At 53.1% G+C, this 22,277-nt stretch overlaps 1 protein-coding gene and 1 long non-coding RNA gene across 8 annotated transcripts in view; one reads left to right on the top strand and one right to left on the bottom strand.

The window, feature by feature from the left end:
• Window positions 1-22,276, bottom strand: part of RUBCN (rubicon autophagy regulator) — a 32,928-nt gene extending 10,652 nt beyond the window's left edge. For 2 of the 7 annotated variants that reach the window (XM_064457518.1, XM_064457520.1), the window contains exons 1-12: window positions 16,843-16,922; window positions 10,392-10,545; window positions 7,973-8,056; window positions 6,874-7,033; window positions 6,590-6,696; window positions 5,890-6,024; window positions 5,522-5,678; window positions 4,737-5,285; window positions 2,075-2,170; window positions 1,783-1,898; window positions 1,084-1,285; window positions 611-712 (exon numbers count right to left, since the gene is read on the bottom strand). In XM_064457518.1, coding sequence (XP_064313588.1) covers window positions 611-712; window positions 1,084-1,285; window positions 1,783-1,898; window positions 2,075-2,170; window positions 4,737-5,285; window positions 5,522-5,678; window positions 5,890-6,024; window positions 6,590-6,696; window positions 6,874-7,033; window positions 7,973-8,056; window positions 10,392-10,545; window positions 16,843-16,880 — 1,900 coding nt within the window. In that variant the 5' untranslated portion in view covers window positions 16,881-16,922. The other 5 variants (XM_064457522.1, XM_064457525.1, XM_064457524.1 and 2 more) reach the window with 5 other exon arrangements.
• On the top strand, window positions 16,500-19,364 carry LOC135314372 (uncharacterized). The gene is made up of 2 exons (XR_010373875.1): window positions 16,500-17,696; window positions 18,658-19,364. It is a non-coding gene; the product is annotated as an uncharacterized LOC135314372 (long non-coding RNA).
• Window position 22,277: the final 1 nt, after the last annotated feature.

The following is a 22,277-nucleotide window of genomic DNA, read 5'->3' as shown; positions in this document are numbered from 1 at the left end:
CTTTGCTGTCAGCAGTCAAGAGACAAGAGGTTTATAGCTGGAGACAGGACTGCTCCATCTTCTTTTAAAGTCAGTGAGATGGAAGTACTGCTGAGAAGGAAGTCATCCGCCTCGGAGGATGATCAAGGCTCTGAAGGAAAGGGACACCCAGGGACCCAGACAGGTCTCCTGTGGGTGATAAGCTGCCAAGAGCAGAGACTACAGGTATTATAGGTCAGGATGTGACCAGTGCCCACCATTGCCAGTCAAGAGATAAGTGGTCAGAGCTATGGCTCCTTCTGCCCGGGGAGGAGGAGAGCAGGATGACAGCTCTCCCACCTCTCTCTAGCTGTGACAGCCACTATGTGGACCAGGCAATGAAATGGAAACCACCTACCAGCCAGAGGCACTGAATGCTAGAGGATTACAGAGGATTTCGAAGGAAAGTCATGCCACCACATGAGGGAAACTTGTTGCTCTGCTCATGCTCAGAATTCAGCCATTTTTTTGGGAACAGCCATCCTGAAGGCCAGAGGGACATGCTCTTCTTCAGCATGACTGACCTCAACACAACCACACCAAGGAGAAGTCTGCCTCTACGCAAGAAGCCAACACAGCCATTCCCTCCTACCTCGGATCTCGTACTCTTCCACATCCTCCATGGAGCCAGAGTCAGAGAGCCGCACGGAGCCATGAGAGCTGAACTGGGACCCGCTGTCTGTAGCCACAAGACCTGGGAGAAATGCAACACAGCCAGGCCATCAATGGAAGTGGTCTGAAGGGTCACTGACAGCTAAGGGAGAAGTTGATAGCCAGGTATGGCCAGGGCAGGGAGGGATGGAGGTCGAGGATGGAAAACACTATGCGTTGAAAATGAAATTATATTCCATAACTCAGCACCAGCAGGGCACAGGTGTTATCAATGTATAGTGTCAGTCCCATTACGGTCTTCGACAGCAGCAGAGTTTCACAAATCTCTGCAGCACCTTGGTAACAATATGATTGTTTCCCACAAACAGGCAGGAAGGCAGGATGCTATAAGGGCAGGCAATGGACAGAAAACCCACATCCCACCAGTTGATGAGCCCAAAAGACACCACCCACTGTCTGAGCCTAACTCCTGGCAGGCAGGGAACAGGTGCCTGGTGCGGATCTGCTGGCGCCGAATGCGAATCTTTTGTTTAAGCTCCTGAATCTCCTTGTCACTGTCTTCTTCCTCCTCCTCCAGCTGCCGGCTCATCATGTTGCATTTCATCAGCTCAATGGCAGCGATCAGAGACTCTGAGATGCTGAAGTGGGCATTCTCCTGCAAGGCAAGAGCAAAAGCATTCAAGGCTATACCGTGGAGAAATTAGGAAGACTTGGTAAAGTCTTGTCCCCCACCTGTGACAGGAAAGAGCCGATTACTCAGGGAGGGTAGTAGTAGAAACACCTTAATCCCTGTTGACCCCACAAAACCTGACTCTTCTATGAGGACTAGAAAGCCTTCTAAACAGACACTAAAGCCTTCTCGGGCACCAGCATACTCAGGGGGCATCCTACAAAGAGGATGTGCAACACAACCACTCTGGGGAGTCAGCACGTGTCCCCAAGGAGCCCTAACATGTTGCAAAGCTGCTGTGTCTATGCTGGATGGGCAGATCCTGGCTGCCAGACACCACTGAGGAACTCAGCCTTGACGTTCCATGCACAACTCTATAGCAGGAAATACTATGGAATTATCTTCCCCTCAGAGGGAAGTATCACTGAACCTGCAGTAAGATACCTTCTCCAATGCACACAGGATGCTGCTGCCTCCCTCACCTTCTCCAGGTCTGCACAGCTGCCAAAGTCCTGCTCAGAGAGGTAGCTGATGAGAGACTGCCCTTCTGAGGGTCTTCTGAACATCCCTTCTCCTGAGCTCAGGTACTGCCCAGAGTCTAGAAAAGCAAGAGACAAATGCATGAGGGAGGGACCTGCTGCTGTCCCCATGCTAACGAGCCCTGCCAGTGCCCAGCCAGCATCCCACAAGCAGGTGCCAGAAGCTGAGGCCGCCATAGCCAACAGAGGACCCTAACCAGGATCCAGCCTCTCCACTGAGGCTGGCTGTACTCACCATACTCCATGTAGAGGGAGCTGGGTGTGCTCAGTTCACTGCTCTGGGTGGAAGCAGAGATTGGCCCTCTCCCTCCACCTGGATCGCCATGGGACTCTGGAAGGGAAGACGACACGAGGCACACATCAGTATCCCAGAGGTGCCCAGCCATTGCACATGGTGAAATGAAAGGGGCTCATCATCCCACAGGCAGGCCCAAATGGATGGGAAGCAAGGAGGAACATCTTCCTGCTCTGTGCCACAGCTGAGGGCAAGCCCAGAGGGGGACAAAACTTGAGCATTTCAGGTAGGAGAGGAGAAGGGAAAAGGAGAGAAGCTCATGAGAGCCATAGAGCCATTGAGTCCTGAGCCTTCCTCTCTTTACCACTTAGCAGAGCTGGGGGACGCAACAGGCTCCAGCAAGCACCTCTGCCAGCCCCTTCTTCCTACTAGAGTATCTCTGAGGGAGGTGTTATCCCCCAGGGCAGAGAGTCAGAAGATGAGAGGAAACCTGAGCAGCCGAGGGATCTGTGGGGCTTCCAGCCCTGCAAAGCAGCCTGGACAACAGCAGAAGGAGGCATCTGAAGGACATGCTCTTGCTCAACTACAAGTCAGGGTTCCCCACACACAACCCTGGAGCCTGGACTGCAGTGCTCAAGGTGACCTACACAGGCTGTGGCAGAGCTCCCTCCCACGCATGCACCATGGTGCAACTCCCTGCCAGGCTGAGCCGACGGTGACTGCCAGGAGCTGGCCTGACCGGAGACCATCAATGTATGGTGCTCTACAGAGAGCCGTGGCCCCGGGGAGAGCAGCTGGGTGACATAGGACTGCTGAAGAAGCCTGAAAATACCCTGACTGGAGCAGGACAGGAGCATATGGGTGGGGACATGGGGCAGGCACCGGCTGACATCTCAACATCCCGAGCACAACTGAAGGGCAACCCCAACCTCTCAACCTCCTACTCCTCTTTGCTCCTAGCTTTGTGCCATAACCCTGGTGTGGCTGGAGGCTCCTGAGCCCACCAGCACCAGCATCTCCCTGCCAACACCATGAAGCAGCAGCCACCAGGATGGGGCTTGAGACCAGGCCATCCCATAGGTACTCCTCTGGGTGACAAAGGAGACCCTCACAGCTAATCACTGTGGCCTGTCAGGGTATCCCGCAGCCACCTCAACACTAGTGTAAACCTGCCAAGAAACCACCTCGTGATCACCAGCCTGGGGGATGCCATGTACAACAGAGCCTATTGCTGAAGGGTAAAGCGAGGCAGAGCTCGGCATCCTCTGCTGGAGCAGGACATGGGGCTGGACATGCCTGTATGAATAGCCACCACCCCCAGGAGCCTTCCCAGCTGCAAAGCCTTCAGCAAGCAGATATGAGCTTGGCAAACCTGGTGCTGCTGTTCAACGGATGCAAAAGAAACAGGCAATTTTTTTGAGTTGCTGACTCTTTCTGCACGTGGGGCAAAAGGATGGCAGCACCCCAGCACCTCTGCTGAGGGGAAAACCTGCCCTGAGCCCAGAATAACACCCAAGAGTCCCGACTGTAGGAGCAAGCACAGCTGGCTGGGACGTGGCTGAATTCAGCCAACATCAAACCTCCCCATGCCACAGATGCACTAAACCAAAGGAAAAATAAGATGTTCAAGCCTACACCTGCCTAGCTGCCAGTCCTTATTTGCTAGGTGAGAGATGAAACCTCTCCTGGCTCCTGAGGCAGCAGGGTGGAGGGAAGGACGAGGGATGCAGCCCAAGGACTCGGTGGCCAGTGCTCCCTAATGCCATGCAGGGGAGCTGTGTGCCCTTCTTGGTCTGGTCCACTGCTCCCAACAACCAAGCTGCGATCTTCAGTCAGGTTGCATGCATAAACCTGACCACCCTTCAAAGCACCAGCTAGGACACAGGGAAGAAAGAAATTTTTTTTGTTTTCTATATGGACACTAATGGGTTGATGGAAATCCTGAACTTGATGCAATGATCACTAGTGAAGGGCTGTTATACTGGCTCCCAAACCTGCTACTGGATCTTCTATTATAATGGTGATATCCCTGAGGCCTCCTGGGCAGACAGAGGAGGAGGAGGGCAGCATTAAGGGAGAGAAAACAGAGACAGACTGGTTACTACTCAGTAAGGACCTCCACTTCTCCCATGAAGGCAGCACTAGTGGGGCAGACTCCCACAAACTGGTTGTCCCCTCACATCCCACTCCCCCACCCCCCCCATGCATTCACCCAGTCAAGAGTACAGGAGGACTCAGCAGGTTGCCAGTAGGATGAGATCCCGCCAGTAGGATGAGATCCCGCCAGTAGGATGAGATCCCGCCAGTAGGATGAGCCCGAGCCCCAGCCCAGTGCTCTGTCGTGGCCCCATACCCCAGCCAGGCAAGGCCAGTGGGGAAGCAGGATGGCTAATGCCACAGCATCACTGCCATTTTCTAAGTTTTTGGTAAAAGCTGCCAATACCAACAACAGACCGGCCCAGGGCATTCTGGGAAGCAATGTGTCAGCCCATCACTCCAGTGCAGAGCAGGAAAGCTAAGGGCAAAGACCACATTTCCCAACTGCTCACCCACTGCTCCCCTCGCTGACCTGATCCATGGAGTCGAAGGGTTAGCCAGCATAACCTCCCAGTACCAGGGACTCTCACACCCCACAGCTATCCCAGAAAAGCTGCCCCATTACCGTGCAACTTCCCCGAAGCCACGTTGGTGTCGGAGTGCGAGCGCACATGGCTCTTCTTGAGGATTCCCTGCGGAGCTGATGACTGTCCCTCTGAGAAGCTGGACCGGCGCAACAGGCTCAGGCCCCTGCTTCCACCTCCACTTGCCCCCTGCTCTCCCAGTGATGAGACAGAGTCCAGCTTCTGGGAGCTGCTGGAGGAGAAGAGTTTGGAGCTACTGCTCTTGGTGCTGTTGGTGCTGGTGCTGCTGCACACCCGGCCCCGGCGCCCCAAGTTCCCAATGGCCAGGTACTCCGGTCCATCATTAGCATCACTCTGCGGATCATCCTGACTCCCCATCCAAGTGTCCTCGCTCTGGCTGGCGGTGCTGGAGCTCATCTCACTGGCCGGACAGAAGGGGTCTTTGGGTGAGGGGACGTGGAAGCAGGTGGCAGAGCCGGGCTGCTCCAGCAGGGACCTGCCCTCGCTGAAGGAGGAGGACCGGGTGGATGGGCAGTGCTCCTGGGGCTGGCTAGAGGTGGAGCTGATGGAGGAGCTCCCTGATCTCCTGTCTGGGCAGAGGTAGGAGCAGGATGTCACACACCCTGGCACAAGCAAGCCACCCTATAGCAATAAGCTTGTGACTTCACACCGGGATGCCCACCCACCACGGACAAACGCCAGGGATCTCCCTCCCAGCACAGGCAGAGATTTCCTCACACCCATCCAGCACGATGACTCCAAGACCAGATGAAAAGGTAGAGTCTTTTTTGAGTCAATCCTGAGCTTCCCAGCCCACTCTCATTACCTGAGAGGCTAGAGGAGGCTGGATGGTGGAGGCTGGAGAAGGACCCAAAGCAGCGCTGCTGTGTGCAGCCTGCAGCAGGGACGTACGGGGATGCGGGGAGTGCAGTCAGGCTCTGGCTCTTGGTCACCAGGGGCAGACCGTCACTCTTCCTGGTAAGCTGAAGAGAGGTGGCATCATTAATAAATCAGCATTTATGGGGCTACATGTCAAACGAACAGCAATGGAAAGTAATAGACCGGTGAGCATCTGGTCACCAGCCAGCAAAGGATGTGGCAGCCCTGAGGGCAGGAGGATGGGGAGGGAAAAACACTGCAGTGCAGAAGGGACAGGGGTTTTTGGAACATGGCAGGCTCCTGTCAGGAAATTACCAGGCTCTCAGCACAATGATCCAGGCAGCCCAGTGCCCCAGGCAGATGGCTCTCCTGTCCTTCTGCGTCATGGTCACACATCTCTCTTGTCAAAGGACCTGATGTGCACAGGGACGGCAGTGACGTGCCGGCCAGCTGAAAGAACATAGCCTCCATTTAACGAAGCCTCATTGATTGCATTCCTCTGGGGAGCGATGTGCAAAGAAAGCAGCTGCTGTTCTCTCCTCTGGGGAGAGGGCAGCTGGCACCAGGCTGCACAGGGGTTCACTGGTGTCACCATCAGGAGTGGGCACCCAGGTGACCTGGGGCGCTGCTCGTCCCCTCTGAGGGTGGTTGTCCCTCATGATCAGGCAGCTCTGCTTGCTGAAACCTGGGGCTCTTGGAGGGGGCTTTAGAGCTGCCTCATACAAGGAACTGGTCCTCAGGTCCTCATACCCAAGTCCCTGATGCCAGCCAGAGGCGAGGTACTTCACTACAGACTCCATACAGCCATCGCCCCCACCCCAACCCCTGCCAGGCTCATGCAGGCAGCACAGGTACCACTTCACCCCTCTCCTCCCCTCCTGGAACTTCTTTTGCTACTTCCAAGTCCACCCTTTGTTCAAGGGCTCCATGTGCCCTGAATGAGACCTCACATGAGCAGCCGCAGCCAGCTGGCCTCTGGTGAAAGCCAGGTGGAAAAGCTGGGACCTCAACTCACCATGGAGGTGTCGATCTGAGCCAGAAGCCTGGGGTTGTTCTGCTCAACAGCCTCCAGGCACTGCAGCATGGCCGTGACGTGGGCGTCACTGAGCAGGAAGGCAGTGTCTGGGGAGAGAAAACTGCTGCTCAGGGGCGGGTGACTCTTACCCGCGTGGTTTGACAGTGCCAGCTGCTCACATGCAAACCACCTTTTCTGCCATCCTCCCTCACTCCCACGTGACTTGGAAAAGTCACCAGCTAGGTATTTTCCTAATAAGAAGGAAAAGGCCTGTTTCTCTTTACCTGCATAGAATTTCCTGATGTACTGCCGGTTCCCCAGGAGTGGTCTCAGCTGCGCCGACAGGCAGTGACACTGCAGGCTGTGCTGCAGCCACAGCTGTGCGATGGCCTGGTCCCCTGAGCCCTCTGAGTCAGGCTGGTTGCTCTCCTGCAGGCTGATGAACTGGAAAGGGACGCCAGGCACAAGTTAAGGCATGCAGAGGCAAGCAGGGGAGCAGGGGTGGTTCTACTGAATGGCTTTGGTTCCCCACTGATAACAGCAGCTTTCCAGCACCAGTCACTGTCAGCGGGAAGGAGGACAAGTCCCAGCAGCTCTCCCACCACCAGAGAGGCAAATGCACTGGGGAGTAACAATGCTTCAAAGGTCAGCCAGTGACCAAAGTCCTCTGACAGCCACCAGCACTATGAATTTCTCCTGCACGCTCTCCCACCCGTGTGCCTCGTCCCTGACCTGGAAAGACCCCATATTCCCAAATCCAACCCAACCCCAGTGGTGATGGTCATGTTCTTGCTAACACATGGACTGGGGAAGATAAACACCTGAGCTGCTGCAGCTTGAAGGGCTGGAGCACACCCCCCACATCCCCCCAGCAGCAGGTTGGACACAGGGACCACCAGTGGTCAGCCCCTTGCGCGGTGGGGGCCACAGACTTCGGCATGGGGCAGCCGAGTGCTAAGAGCATCCCTGCATGCCAGCAGTTGTCACAAGCCAGGAACAGGAGAACCAATGCATGGTCAATGCACAACCCAGAAAGAGGACAGCCCAGACATACAGATTTGCACAGAGGCATGAATCACCCCTGCACACACACAATCACCGCTTGTACTGGTTCCCCTGGTGATGCCCGCTGCAGCCAGCTGAGCCAAGCTGGAGGCTGGCCTGGGAGAAATAAGCAGCCGATTGTCTCAGCCCAAGCCATGCCGAGTTCCTGGGACATGGCTTGTACACAAACAGGCGGCTGCTTCAGTCCACAAGCCGTGGAGCCGCTTTACCCATGGCAGGCCAATAGCCAAGGCATCACTATCCCACCAGTGAGGCTCGCAGCCCAGCTGCCCTCTCCCCTCTCCACTGGGCACACAAGGCCACCCCACAAGAACGCACCTTCTCCAGGTGATGAGCAGAGCCAGGACTCAACCAGCGAATGTCCTTCACAAACTGCCAGTAATCCTTCTGTCTGCAGCACACCTGCCCAGGACAGACGTGGTTAGATACCACCACCCAAATCCCAGCTAAAGAACAACATCCCCCGTTAGCCCCATGCTACCATGGGTGGAGAGCCCCTAACCCTGGCAAGATGGGCCAGAAAATAGAAGAGCAGCACTGCTTTACAAAGGAGAAGCAACACAAGCGTATAACACAGCTTTGTAGATCAAGGCGGCAAAACACTGGCGGTGATGTAGATAAGTTGTCTCCCGCCCCTCCCACAGTTACCAGACAATATATCCCCTGAGCTTCTCTTCTTCCACCAGGTAAGATCCCAGTCCCTCATACCACAGAAACAGGAGAGGTCTCGGGACAGGGATGGGATGTGGCACCAAGGGGCTCACATCCCCGCTGCAGTGCAATAAGGATCCTAAAGGCCAGCTGCAGGTCTGCCAAGTTCAAGGTTGACCAAGTTCCCACGTCACCATTCCCATTCCTGGAAGAGAGTCCTGATGCCTCAGCACTGCAGAGTCAGACTTCAGTGAGGGGACACGAAGGGCTACATGGAAACACATCCCAGCAAAACAGCAACCATTGCTGTCTTCTGATGCAAGCCACCACCGAGGACACCCACGGCTGAGTACCCCAGGTAAGAAATTTGGTGTTGTGTCTCTGCTTTTTGCTGCTGTTTGCCTAAGCTTTATTCAGACAACAAGTTATTTAGTTCTTAGTTATTCTTCCCATTAAAGAGGAACTGCAGCAGAGTTGCTGTTTTCCTCACCACCCTATTGGGTGTAAACACAGCCCCAAGACGTCTCTCTTTACCAAAAGGCTGATTATTTTTTCTTCCATCTCTATTTCCTCTTTCACAAGTGTCAGAGGAATGGGTTCTGTTTTGTGGTTTATTTGTTTGGCGGGGGTTGGTTTGGTTTTTTAAGACTAGAGAACTAACATGGCAATTTTAGTCCTCTAGACTGAATTGGGGTTTTCTGGACAAATAAACGAAATTCACTGAAAAGTTTAAAAACCTCTTATGCTAGTTCTCTTAACATGAACATTTGGATTTTTTCACCCTTTTATTTATTCCCAGTTGTAGGAAAAAAGTTGATAAGAAAACACTAAGTAAAAGGAAGCGTTTCGCTGGAGCAACTATGAGAAAACTACTGTTGGGAAGCTGGATTTTTACAGGTCTCCCTTTGCAGCTCTTATAGCTTGATTGGTATCACACATGCCCAAGCAGGGGCAACATTTCTAAGTAAAAGAGTTGCCTTTGCCTATAGTAAAAGCATCAAGGAAGGCAACACATGGTCCTTCTTTGCAGGTCTGCATGAACTGTAACCAAGAGACAGACAAACATAAATAATTTAAATCTCACTTCCTAAAGCCTATTAGCAGCACGTCTATCAGAAGGGAGTACTGCACTCCTCACACATATAAGGTAGCTTCTCTCTCTGCAGATTGCCCAAAGGTCCCTGGCCTGCACCACTGGGGACTAATGGGAACAGAGCAGCACTGTAAGGAGTGCTGGCTGCAGCTAACATCCAGGGATCAAGGCACACTGCTGGGATGACCTGCCAGCCTGGCTCTTCCAGGAGGCTTATTAGCTCAGGTGCAGTTTTCCTGCTCCTGGACCCAGCTGGCCTGTGCAAGCTGCCTGGGGCTCCTCTGCATTGCTTGCTTCCCTGCATCGCTCTTTGGGTGGCAGAGTTGAAGATGGGAAGCCTGCCCCCAGGCATGCCCTGCAGACTTGCTTCAACTTTCCCTTGCAAATTAATTGTGGTGGTAATTGCAAGCCAAAGGGGAGATCCTTGGGCCTCTGCACACAAGTAGGAAGGAGAAATTCTTCCAGGCAGCCGTGGAAGGAAGAATGTCTGGGTGAGCAACTGCAAGGCATGACAAGAGCCCGGAAAGAGAGATCCCATTCATGCAAGCACGGATTTGGCTGCCAGCTCCTGTTATTAACACGGCTAACCAGAAACAGTAAAAGATGCAATTTTTCTCTTGCCAGACCTCGCTGGGGAGTTGTCAAAGTGCAGACGACACGGGACTGACTCATTGCAAATGCAGTTTTATCACTTGGCTGCAGCAGAAAGGAGACAGGGGCTGGCCTCAGCACAGGGGCACAGGTACTTAGAAAAACAACATCGAAGGTAGATGAGATAGAAAGAACGTACCCAGGTCCCTCTGACAACCACAGCACTTGCCAGGCAAGCTCAGTCCCTGCTTCAATCATTTCCCATGCTGCTACAAGCATTGTATCCGTTCCATACTACAAGCACTGAAGCAAGCTGCAGGCAGACAGGACTATCCCACCTGCTCATGACAGGCACTGAAGCTGCTACAGACAGACAGCAGAACTGGCAGGACAGAGGCCTACCTTGTCGTGGATGAGCCCATGGTAGAGGATGCTGTGCATGTCTCTGCAGAGCCGTTCCAAGCCGCCATACTTGGACCAGACATTTGGGTTACTGGTGGACACCAAGCCTTCCACTGTGGTCTTCAGGTTGCCTAGCAGCTTCCAATGCTCCTTCCTGCAAAAGAACACAGCAAGTTGCATCAGATATACAGCAAGAGGAGCTTCACAACTGGACCACAGTATTACACTCTCTCCAAGGTGACTCTGGTCAGGCTGAAACCTTTGGTGGCCCAGAAGCTACCAAAGGTGAGCTGAAGGACTTGACACCTCCCTGCGGTCTCCCATGCATGGTGTGTGGACAAGAGACCCTATCGTAATGATGGTTGTGATGGCTCATAGCCACGACCAATGTGGTCTCAGGAGACAGCCAGAACAAAGACTGATGGCTCCTGCAACATACCGCTTGCTTAGTACAGGCCGACAAAGGTGAAGGACATCTTTCCAGCCAGCCTCTTGCTTGCTTCACTCACATGCTCTATCAGAGACTGTTCAGAGCAGCAGCACATCAAGATTACAGCACCTATAAAGCAACAGCACGACATCCACCACATCTAGCAGACACTGGCCGTGCTGCACCTGCAATTACAGTGAGTGGCATTCCCCAAGCAATGTGCACCACATCAAGCACTCCAGCACCATCAGGATGCAGAAGTGCTCCACTCTGAGTTCCGTAACTCTTCATCTGCATCTCCACCTGCACAGCTGCTCCCTGGCCCCAGAGCGGCTGTAAGCACAAGGTGACTTTCTTACAAAAGCATTCATCATGTTCTGGACAGAGATTAGCAAACTGCAAATTGCAGTTGCACTCTAGGGCTTGCACAGCACTTGTCGTTGATACCAACCTCCTCAGCTGCCCTGGGTGCAGCAAGGAATCACCATTCTCTGCCATAAAGCCAGCATGATGGTGCAGACAGGTAACGTCATTTGCCTATGCAAAAGCAACTTTGGGGAAGGAAGCTTCGGATGAGTGAAATCCCCCCTCAAGCTGTCTGACAGTGTTGCCAGAGGAACAGCAGCTGTCAGAAACATGTATTCAGATAGAAGCCACTCTCTCAGAAGCAACAGGAATGTTGCAAGGCATATTTGGGTGTATAAATGGAAAAAAAAGTGTCTCTGCAGGGTTCGTAAAAAACCAACAAAACAAGTTTTTCTTGTCAATATTCTCTTTTTGAAACCTGTTATTGCAAAACTGATTAAGTGAACAAGCAGATCATCAAATACTGGCTCTACTTCAAGCTCCCTATCCACTCTCTTCGTGAGGGGTCTCCCCAGTGAAACCTCACCACTTTCAGTGCTCACCTAAGCTTAAACCATGCAGAAGCCAACCCATTCCACTGGCAAAGCCTGTCACCCTGACAGCACAGGAGATCTACAACACAGCTGCAATGCACAAAGAAGTATGTATATGTTTATAATGTACTTAGACTAACAAGCACGGTCAGGGCTTGTCTCAGGAGAGACTGGAGAAGAACAAACGGACACAAGTCAAAAGCAGCTTCCTGAAGGAGATCTGACTCAGGAAGATGAACGATCCAGACATTATCCTGAATTTATGGGCTTTTCTCAACCCTGCCCTGAGGGGTGCAGATGGTCTTTGACCAGGGACCATCCATGGATGCCCAGAGCAGCTCTTTGACTGGGGACCAGCCATGTATCTGCAGTCACTGAGCTCAAAAATTCACCAGCTCCCCGCCAAAATATTTCTAACGCTCAGAGTTAGGAAATGCAAGTGAAAGCTCAGCAATGCTGCTGATCTTCCAAGGCAGTGAGTCAGGGAAACTCCCTGTTATTTCATGCTATAAAAAGCAGACAATGTGCACAAGGATGCAGGGGTAGGACACGCAGAGCCGTACCTTACCAAATGACCTGTCTCATTAAAGGAGGAATTGTGCATATCCCCAGAGGTAGGAAACCAGGATCCAACAGGCAGGAGTCAGAGCTCCCTCCTAGCACAGGGAGACTAAGGTTAAGCAATCCTCAAACAAAATAACCTCAAAATGTTAAAGCATTGAACTCAGAAGCACATAGGGAACAAGCAGCACAGTGAAAGCACCTTTGCAGAGGTGATTCAGAAGCTATCAAAAGTGAATTAAATCCCTGTAAGACAGTAAGGATCCCATGGGACTTGTTGGCCCAAAGCAGTTCACAAGTTGGATGCACAAGACTCTACTGATACCCCAAACCCAGCTGTTTCTGGGCTGGCTGAAACATGGTGCATGCTGAAAAGCATAGAGTGACAACAAAGACCCATACAGTTGGCCGCAGGTGGCAGGAACATCAAGACACAGCTAACCACATTTCAACTTGAACTGGGACTCGTGGGTTAACCCTGAATTAGTGGCAGGGTTTGCTCCCCTCCCATTGACAGAGCCTGAGCCTGCACTTCCAGGAGGGATGGCAAAAGCCTGGGTCCCAGCTACCCTCAAGTTCCCCATTTCAGCAGGTGTCCAGAGCAATACTGAGAAATCTGCTTGGCTTTTCCTGAATAAAGAGAATTTTCCTTTTCTAGTGCTAAAGAAAGCCTGACATGGGGTAAGGCCAACTCATATCACATAATGAAAACACCCTAATTTACAGGAAGGGCACAGTGAGCAACACAACCCAGAGAGGTCACAGTACATGAGCAGAGCTTCCCCTGCAAGAACCACAGGTTCTTCTGCTCTCCTGCTTTAGCAGAGCCTGGGCCCTCTAGCTCTTCCCAGCCAGAAGGGGCCATCGCTGGTAGAGCACCAGTGAGACCTCAGCCGCATCCCCTTCCCTCCTTAAAGACGACCTTTGATTCAGCCTCCAATTTTAGCCACCAGGTTTGTAAACTTGATGCTGGGTTTCCTTGCTTTACCACCACAAACTCTGTCTTCAGGTACAGCAACATCATCCCGCTATCAGGAATTGTTTCAAATCTAACTGAACCTTTTGCGGTGAAGTGATAAAAGACAGAATCCAGCCTTGGAGCAAGAAATGACTTAATGTTGCTGTTGATGATGACAACAGGGAAATGCTGCTTGCTCGCCCAAGGCTTTTTCAGCCCCTCCATGCCAGCAAGGGTAGGAACTTCTCTCGGTCTGAGTCAGCAAATGTGACTCATAGCAGAGGCAGTGAGCCATTGCTGCTGACTCAGGTGAACTTCATTTAAAATAAAACCAATCCCTAATTACTTTCCAAAACAAAATCACACAGGTAGCTAGTATTAAAAAAGAAAAATAAGCTTGTCTTTGTCACAAATAACATCTACTGTGTGTCTGCCAGTCCTCTACAGGAGGCATCTAGCAATGGCTACTTGAACTGTCCCCTATCTGCAGGAATCTCTCAATCCTTCTTAGCACACTAAAGAGGTCGACCTGAGGATGCTGAGGTTGTGGAGGAACTTCCTCCAGATCTCCAAGGACATTCCTGTGCCAGCTGCTGTTTCCTTCTGCAGATCCCGAAGGTGTGGCATAACCTGCCGCTGTGCACAGCCTGCTCCCGCCTTGCCATCCCTGGGTCTCCCAGACAACCAGCAGCCCCTTCCCTTGGGCTCCCCCACCTGCTCCTCCGGCAGGCTCCGCACTGCTGCGAAATGGGATTAGAAGAAAGGCAGGCTTCATGCAATTCATCTGCAGCCACGGGAAGCGGCTGATGAGGCGGAGGAAGCCAGAAGAGCTCTGCCAGCCCAGCGGGTCAGCCCTGCAGTGTCCAGGCAGGGAGAGCCAAGCAGGCAGGCTGGGAAACTGAAAAACGCAGGGCTGCTTGCACCCCTGTTAAAAGCTTGCACCAGTACAAAACTGATGGTACAACCATGAAAGGCTCCCACAGCAAATGCAGCCCAGTCCTGCTACTCGCCAGAGCGCTCCTGCTCTGCACTGGCAAAGGATGAGGGAAGAAAATAGGAATTAAAGGTGGCATTAAATTAAAGCATGGCAAATAGTTTTGCCTGCTCATCCCGGCAAAGCCACCCATCAAGTAGTCAACCACAACCTGTGGACCAGGGTCAGCGTCCATCGGGCTTCAATCTGCACAGGACATGCTGCAACAAGCAAGTAGGCAGCCAGAGGCAGCGACATGCAGAGCAGACCCCCACCACAACCCACTTCGCCAGGACAAGCCACTCACCTTCCTCCATTGCTCCCAGCACTGGTTCCCCTTAGGACCCTCTCCTCTGGCCCTGCTGCCCCTGGGCCTCGCTGGCACCGGAGCTGAAGGCGGCAGCTCTTTGCTAACCCACCCGGCTGACCAACTCTGCTTCCCCCGGGGCTGCTGCGCCCCTCACATCACCTGCCCACCACTCCAAGGCCCCAAGAGCCCTGCTCTCTGTCCAGCAGAATGAGGGCATTGTCCATCAAGGCATGGCAGAAGGGTTATCAGCGTTACAGCCCCTGCTCCCCACTGCATTTCAGACCTGCTGCTCAGGAGGAGAGGCAGCAAAACCAGGCATGAGATCCTAATTTTCCTCTCCTGCCCCAGCAGAAGAATGGACTTCAGCAAAAACTCTTTTTGTTTCTGTGTTTCCAGCTACCCACGGGAAGATGGATCCAGTGACCTTTATCCTATCACTCTCAGTCACGGCCACAATCTATAGAGAAATAGCACCTTCCCGGGAATTAAAATGCTAAACCATTTGCACAAAGGACTACCAGGCTCTGCAAGGCCCATGCCAGGATCCTCCCCAGAGCACTACTGACAGTGAGAACACACAGGCCCCGTCGCGTGCCTGCACCGGCGGGGAGGATGCCCTCCCCATCACCGGGGGAGAGCTGGCGGTGGCACCACATCAGCCCTATTAGTCACACGATGGTAGGGTCTGGTAGTGCAGGACTTGCACTTACAAAGGCAAGAAAATCCACAAAGATGATTCTGGAAAGAAAAAGAAGTGAATGCAGTCGATTCCTTTTATCTTTCTGAACCTCCTGGGTCTGAAGCAGTAGCTACAGCGGGAGAATAGCTCGAACCATGCAAATCAAAAGGCACCCCAAACCTGCACTGCAGCTTTAAAAGCACCGGTAGCATTTTCCCAGCCGATATTGCTAGCAGGAATAGAGCAGCTAGCTGAGCCCCTCAGATAAGGAATGCTTCTCTCCCGTATCACGTTTCAGCTGCTCCGTCCTCCCCAGCCAACACTCCCATTTCCATCCGACATCCACCCTGCCTCTGCGAGCACCAGGGCAAAACCAAAGTACAAAGCAAAGGCCAAAGACATGCAAAACTTGACGTAAATAGGACTCGTCATCAAAACGCCTCCAGGGAACAACCTCTGCTGCTTTTATAAATGCTAACGAGAAAAACCATGCCTAAAGCACAAACGAAGACCGCGCAGGCGAAGCCACCATTCTCACCGCCGGCCACGTGCAGGCACAGAGCCTCGCCTTCAGAAATGACGAGAAGCTGCAGATTCCTTTTCAGCACCTGGAAGGGGCGACGCAGCCGACTGCCAGGTTAAGGAGACACGATCTGACAGCAGCGAGCTGCAGAGCCACCAGAACGGCAGCGCGGCGTCAGGGCGGGAGGGTTTTGCCCTTCAGCACGAGGCCGCGAAGCAGAGGCTCTGCAGCCACTGTCTCGGCCACGGCTGGTGGGGAGTTGCTGCCACCCCCACAGTGGGGACGGAGCATCAGGTACCGAGGGCACACGCCTGCAGCCGCCGCTGCCCCTCCAGCGGCCGAGAGGCTTGCCCGGGGCAGGGAGCAGAGTGGCGTGCTGGCCCCGGGGCAGGCGGCCACGCGCTTCCCTAACGGCCCAGCTCACCGTGTTCTTCCTCCCCACGAGAGCCCGAACCGGGGGCAGCCCGTGGCACACTCTGCAAGCGCCCACCCCCACCCGGCACGGGGGAGTTTGCTTCCTCTCAGATCGCCCCCAGGTACCCCTGCATCTGTGCCCTGATGCTGGGCGCGCACACGGGCTCCCACACACGCCCACGAGCTCCCCACGGTCGTCCCGGACACCCCTGTGCATCCCTACCGCTTCCCAGGCACCGAGCGCACACTAGTACTGCTGTCACCCGTGTTCTTGCACGCGCATCCTGTGCTCCCTGCCGTGTCCTAGATAACTTGCGCACGCACCGCGTTACCCCACGCGTGCACCGCCCCGCCGCGCACACACAAGACCCTGCCCTCACGCGTGTCTCGCGCGCGCGCGCGCGCACACACACACACACACAGACACAGACAGACAGACAGAACGGGCCCCTCGGCGCGCACACGCGCTCCCCACGCCCCCAGCACAGACACACGCAGAGCGGCGAGCCACGCCACGCCTCTCCCGCGTCCCCACGCAGGCTCCGGAACACTCACACCTCCTCGGCGCGTCCTGGCCCTGCACACGCACCCACCGCCGTGTCACGCACACGTGCCGCACCCACCCGGCGCGCCGGGCCTCCCACACACGCGTGTAGCTCCTCCCCCCCACGCGCGTCGTGCCGCGGCCGCACGCGCGACCCCACCTGCTCTCCGCGCGCCCCTCGCGTGGCCCGACCTCCATCCCGGGCGCGCGCGCGCGGCCCCGCCGGCCCCGCCCGCTGCCGCCGCGCCACCGTCACGTGGGAACGAGCTCCGCCCCGCCCCCGAACTACAGCTCCCGGCGTGCACCGCGGCTGCCCGGCACCCTCCGCGCGGCTCCCCTCAGCTTCCCGCTGCTGCGCGTCCACCGTCGCGGCGGTTACCCGGCCGCCGCCCTGACAGGGCCGGCAACCCGTGGGTCGGCGGGGTAGGGGAGGCTGCGGCGTCCTCCAGCCCGCCGCCAGCCCCGGAGGTAGGGGTACGTACACCCAGGTGTGTGTCCTCGGCCGCTGTGGCACCCCAAAGCGGTACGCTGCTGTCAGCCTGCAGCAGCTGATTTGCCGAGCGGGTTACCGCCAGCTGCCTGAGTAAGGTGTTTGCACTGGGGTTTCGCTGCACCACAGCGTAAAACCACAATAATCGCTGAGATAACCACTTACCAAATCCTACTTAAGGGGTGGTGAGAACATTGCGATGGCAAGAATAAAACCAAACAACATGCACTAAGAGACAGCTCAAACATTGAATGTACCAGCGGAGACAGAAAGAGGGTTTCTATTGCCTGCAGTAAAGAGGATGTGAAAAATATTGCAGAATTATCCATACTTTCCACTAAAAGGTACTGAAATGAAACTTGAAGAAGGAAAAAGTGATGCTGCTACCATCAGACTGAGAACAGTCAATGACAAATTATCACGGGAGACAAAACCCAGATATGTCTCTGGAATCGTTTGATGCCTCATAAAACAAAGGTAGTCGTTTGCACAGTGGAAACATCCTGTAACTGTTACTCTTAGTGGTAAGTATATGCCGCTCACTGATGTGGCATACATGAAGACGCTCCTTGACCTGAGACCTTATGTATGCCTTATTTTACCAGTACAGTATCTGGCAGCATTTGGGGAACAGGGTTCTATACTGCTATTCTTAACAACAACAAAACATTTTTTCAGAAGCCACTTAATTAGGCAACTAGGACTCCCCAGACATAGTAATTATATACAAGTGCAAATTAGAAATCGCCTGGACATTGCTTAACAGTGATTTTTCAAATTTTTTTTCTTCAGAAAAATCTCTCCTTTTTCCCTGGTGTGTTATGTTGATTTGCATATGTTACTTACAGACACTGTTTACTTAACTATTGCCAATGGCCATGGCAATTTAGAGAGCATATAAAAACTCATTCCGTCAAAAATAGGCCAGATCACAGAGAGCCTATAGTCACACACAGATGCATTAGCTTCTGGGACTGCGCTGAGCTAAACTGGAGATTAATCCTCCAGCGTAAGATTTGAGGAGTGCCAAGAGAGGTCAACAGATGTACAAAAGCATATATGTATCCTTTTTTTCACCTTTTGCTGAACAGTAGCAGAATTTGGAAACTTACAGACCTGATTGCTGTTTGGGGAAGGTGTGGGTGACAAAGTCAGTTATCAGCTCAATGTCACTTCTTTACTCATTAAACCTCACAGAGAAGGCAGAATTGGAAGTTGTTGGTAGGTGCCAGATAATTTCATGTTAGAATAAGAAGTTAGTTTTAGTAGGGGTAGTGCCTGTGCCCCTGGGGAAGCAGAGACCTCCTTTGGAAGGTACACTTGAACAGCTCACCTGTTTCTGGGACCAGTGCAGGTGTGATATTCCACAGCTCACAACATACATGAGACTAGATGGTCCCCTCTGGCTTTAAATCTATGAGTGCATTTAGTACCCGATTCTTTGGGTGTGGTTTCTGCTTGCTAATTGTAACACCTGAATTTCAGCCAGGATGTTCAGCAGGTGACATCTAGTCTGCAATTCCTCTGCAACGTACCATAACAACAGGGGCTACTGGGCAGGCAAGCTGTGAATCCTCAGATTCGTGAGGAGACAGCTGGTGCTCAGGAAAAGCAGAGGAAGGGCCCAGGAAAGAACCAGCCCCAGAACTTACTACAGCCTGTGGATGCTTTAGATGCACTATTTTCTGACAGTGGATGCAAGCTCAGCAGGGCTTTATACAGTTGAAGTACTAGTTCTTTTAACTCGCAATGCTACATGGAACCTTTTTCATGGGGCTCAATGCTGACACAGTCCTGAGAGCTAGACAGAAAACCAAGAGCTGATGTTTGCATGGTTGCCTCCACAATCCCTATGGCATTTCAGCCATTTTGAACGCAGAAGAAAAATACTCTTCAGGATCAGAACCTTTGCCTGGTTTTCTACTGTGCTGAGCAGCAGACAGCTGGTGTCCTGTGTGGATAATAAACGCAACCCATGGATGCGGTACAATCTGGATTATGTCCGATTTCCACCTGTCACGAGGGCAGGCAGTATCTGCCGCCCACCTTTGCGGTTGACGTGTTTGTTTTGGGTAAACAGAGCATTTGTTTATCAGTGTGACACAGTCACCAGATGCAGTTGCACCCTATGGCATCACAGGAATTCGGTTTAAAGTGTTTTTTTTTTTAATACATTTTTTATTTGACACTTATATTGTTAGTATTTATTGGTCATCTGGCAATAGTACCTTCCCTGTAGAAACACAGCTGGACTTTAAGAACCTCAAGTCTCACTTGTTGTAGTTACCTGTCATCAAGTCCCACTTGTCATCTAGAGGAAAATGCATATATTATCAAATACATGGCTCCAGTACTCCATGTCTGAATTTACACTGCACATGGAGAACACAAAGAACACAGGGTGGAACTCACAGCCTCTAGCACTGTGGTCACGAGCTCCTCCTGCATGAAGGGAAAATCCTTCACAAGCTGCAGATGCCCTATAGCAAAAACTGAGCCATTTTCTTCTAGCCAGTAGAAGGCAGCAAGAGGAACATCCAGGAGCATGTTATCGGCCTTATTTTAAACAGGAAGAGAGGCACAAAGCGTGTAAATGGAGAGAATATGGAGGCCTTGTCAAGAGTCTGTAGCACAGGACAGAGCAGAGGCCAGAAAGCCTCAGCTCACTCTCTCTCGTTCCTGCTTTTCAAGATAATGCTCCCAGAAAGGTCTCCCGTTCTGCAGGCCGGTGTACTGTTTCGGTGCAGGCACCCCCTGGCGCAGGAGGACAGAGCTGTGCCAGGGACCGCACACGCAAGGAGTTAGTTTTGTATTGAGTACTGAGGGTACCGCATTTGCCACAGAATATTTATTTTAGCAAACGAGCACATGGCGTATGTGGGCAGTTAATGAAATGCAGGAGTGTTCCTGCTGAAAGAAGAAGGGTGTGTGTAAGGTTGTGCCTATGGAAATATTTATTCCTGCCCAAGGGCATTCGCAGCATAGTCCCCGGGGTCTTGCTATGGAGCTCCCACTCTCTGCAGGCACTCAATCAAACCCTAACACAGGCAGGCTCTCCTTTGGTCACGCTGCAAAGCCCACTGAAGGCCAAGGGCGAGGGAGGTCAGTTTTTGAACAGCAGCCTCAGCCCAGCTCCCGGAGAATGCATGGGGAGATGAGGACAGTAACGCCAGCTGGCTGCTGCGAATGGGGGAAATCGATACGGATTTTCTTTCCGGCATTTACTGCCTGTTTCTGAAGGAAGCCCAGCCTCTGTGGTCACGTTGTCTGCCCGTCTGCACCTTCCTTTGCTATCTCTGGAACTCACTGAACAATTTCAACCAACTATGAGCAAGGCGCAGAGATTTCAAAGATAAGGACCATCCCTTAATTTTAATAAGGAGAGTGCCACAGAGCGAAAAGAGGTAGATCCCACACCCCGTTACAACTCGTTTAGCAGCAGCCAGCTGGCTGCGAGGTAGGTGCGTGCTGTTGACCCACCAGTAATACACACAGCTCCGAAGAATGCAAACATACAGGGGGAAAAAAAGGCTTTACTAGATTCCTCGTTCAAAAAACAAGTTGTTAATTTATCTTGTGAATTTCTGAATCATGTGATTCTGACCATAAGGTGGAGAAGATTACAGCTCTGAAAAGAATCCAAAGAAAACAAAACGACAATAGTCATACTGTTCTGTTTTTAAGTAGTAATTTTAAGCCTAACATGATATTTTGAAATAGGAACCTGGTTTGAACCCTGGTGTTTGACATTTGGAGACATAATTCTGTTAGAAACTCGCCTGCCTTGGTCTGGCAGTTTACTGAACAGGTTATTTCTCTCCATTGCACTGGGATCGCAGGCAAAGTCATCTTGCATCCAGCTTCCCCGCTGAATGCCCTCGCTCCTCCCCTGCAACGCCTCAGAGCTCAGTCAGCTCTCCAGCCAGCCTGTGACTTCATGCCCTGTGGCACAACTGCCCTGTCCCCCAGGTCCCAGCCTGCACGGCGCCCCACCGCTTCCACCACTGCCACCACCACCACCTCCACCAGCACCACCAGCCCTGCTTCCCAGCACCACCCACCACTCCCTGGCCTCTGTGGCCCCAGCCTGACATGGTAGGAAGGGCCTCACTCTTCCCAAGGACACCTGCTGTTGGCTGTCCCTGGACAATCACAGAAGTCATAGAATCATTAAGGTTGGAAAAGACCTCTAGGATCATCAAGGCCAACTGGCAACCCAACACCCCCATGCCTCCTAAACCATGTCCTGAAGTGCCACGTCTACATGTTTTTTGAACACCTCCAGGGATAGTGACTCCACCACCTCTCTGGGCAGCCTGTGCCAGTGCCTGACCACTCTTGCAGTCAAGAAATTTCTCCTAACAGCCAATCTAAACCTCCCCTGGCGCAGCTTGAGGCCATTTCCCCTCATCCTATCGCTTGTTACTTGGGAGAAGAGACCAACACCTTCCTCACTACAACCTCCTTTCAGGTAGTTGTACAGAGCGATAAGGTCTCCCCTCAGCCTCCTCTTCTCCAGACTAAACAACCCCAGTTGCCTCAGCCGCTCCTCATCAGACTTGTTCTCCAGACTCTTCACCAGCTTCGTTGCCCTTCTCTGGACATGCTCCAGCACCTCAGTGTCCTTCTCGTAGTGAGGGGCCCAAAACTGAACACAGTACTCAAGGTGCGGCCTCACCAGAGCTGAGTACAGGGGCACAATCCCTGCCCTGCTCCTGCTGGCCACACTATTCCTGATACAAGCCAGGATGCTATTGGCCCTCTTGGCCACCCAGGCACACTGCTGGTTCATGCTCAGCCAGCTGTCAGCCAGCAACCCCAGGTTTCTCTCCCCCAGGCACTTTCCAGCCATTTTTCCCCAAGTCTGGTGGAAGCCCCTCCTGCAAGCGGCCCCCAGACGACCCTGCCATCGCCACCCGCCCTGGGCCCAGGCTCCGAGGGGAGCGGAGGGACAGTGCCGGGGGACAGGGCTGGACCCACTCCGCCACCCCCGCTGTACCTGATCCTCCCGGCCGGCAGGGGGCGGTACGCCAGGTCCCGAGCGGGAGGGGGCGGAAGAGGGAAAGCAGCTCCTCGGCGCAGGCGTCCGCTCCCAGGGCTATGGG

The sequence above is a fragment of the Phalacrocorax carbo genome, chromosome 7, assembly GCF_963921805.1.
Source record: "Phalacrocorax carbo chromosome 7, bPhaCar2.1, whole genome shotgun sequence".
NCBI classification, from domain to species: Eukaryota; Metazoa; Chordata; class Aves; order Suliformes; family Phalacrocoracidae; genus Phalacrocorax; species Phalacrocorax carbo.
The sequence above is the reverse complement of the archived record's forward strand: the minus strand, read 5'-3'. Positions and strand labels throughout refer to the sequence as shown.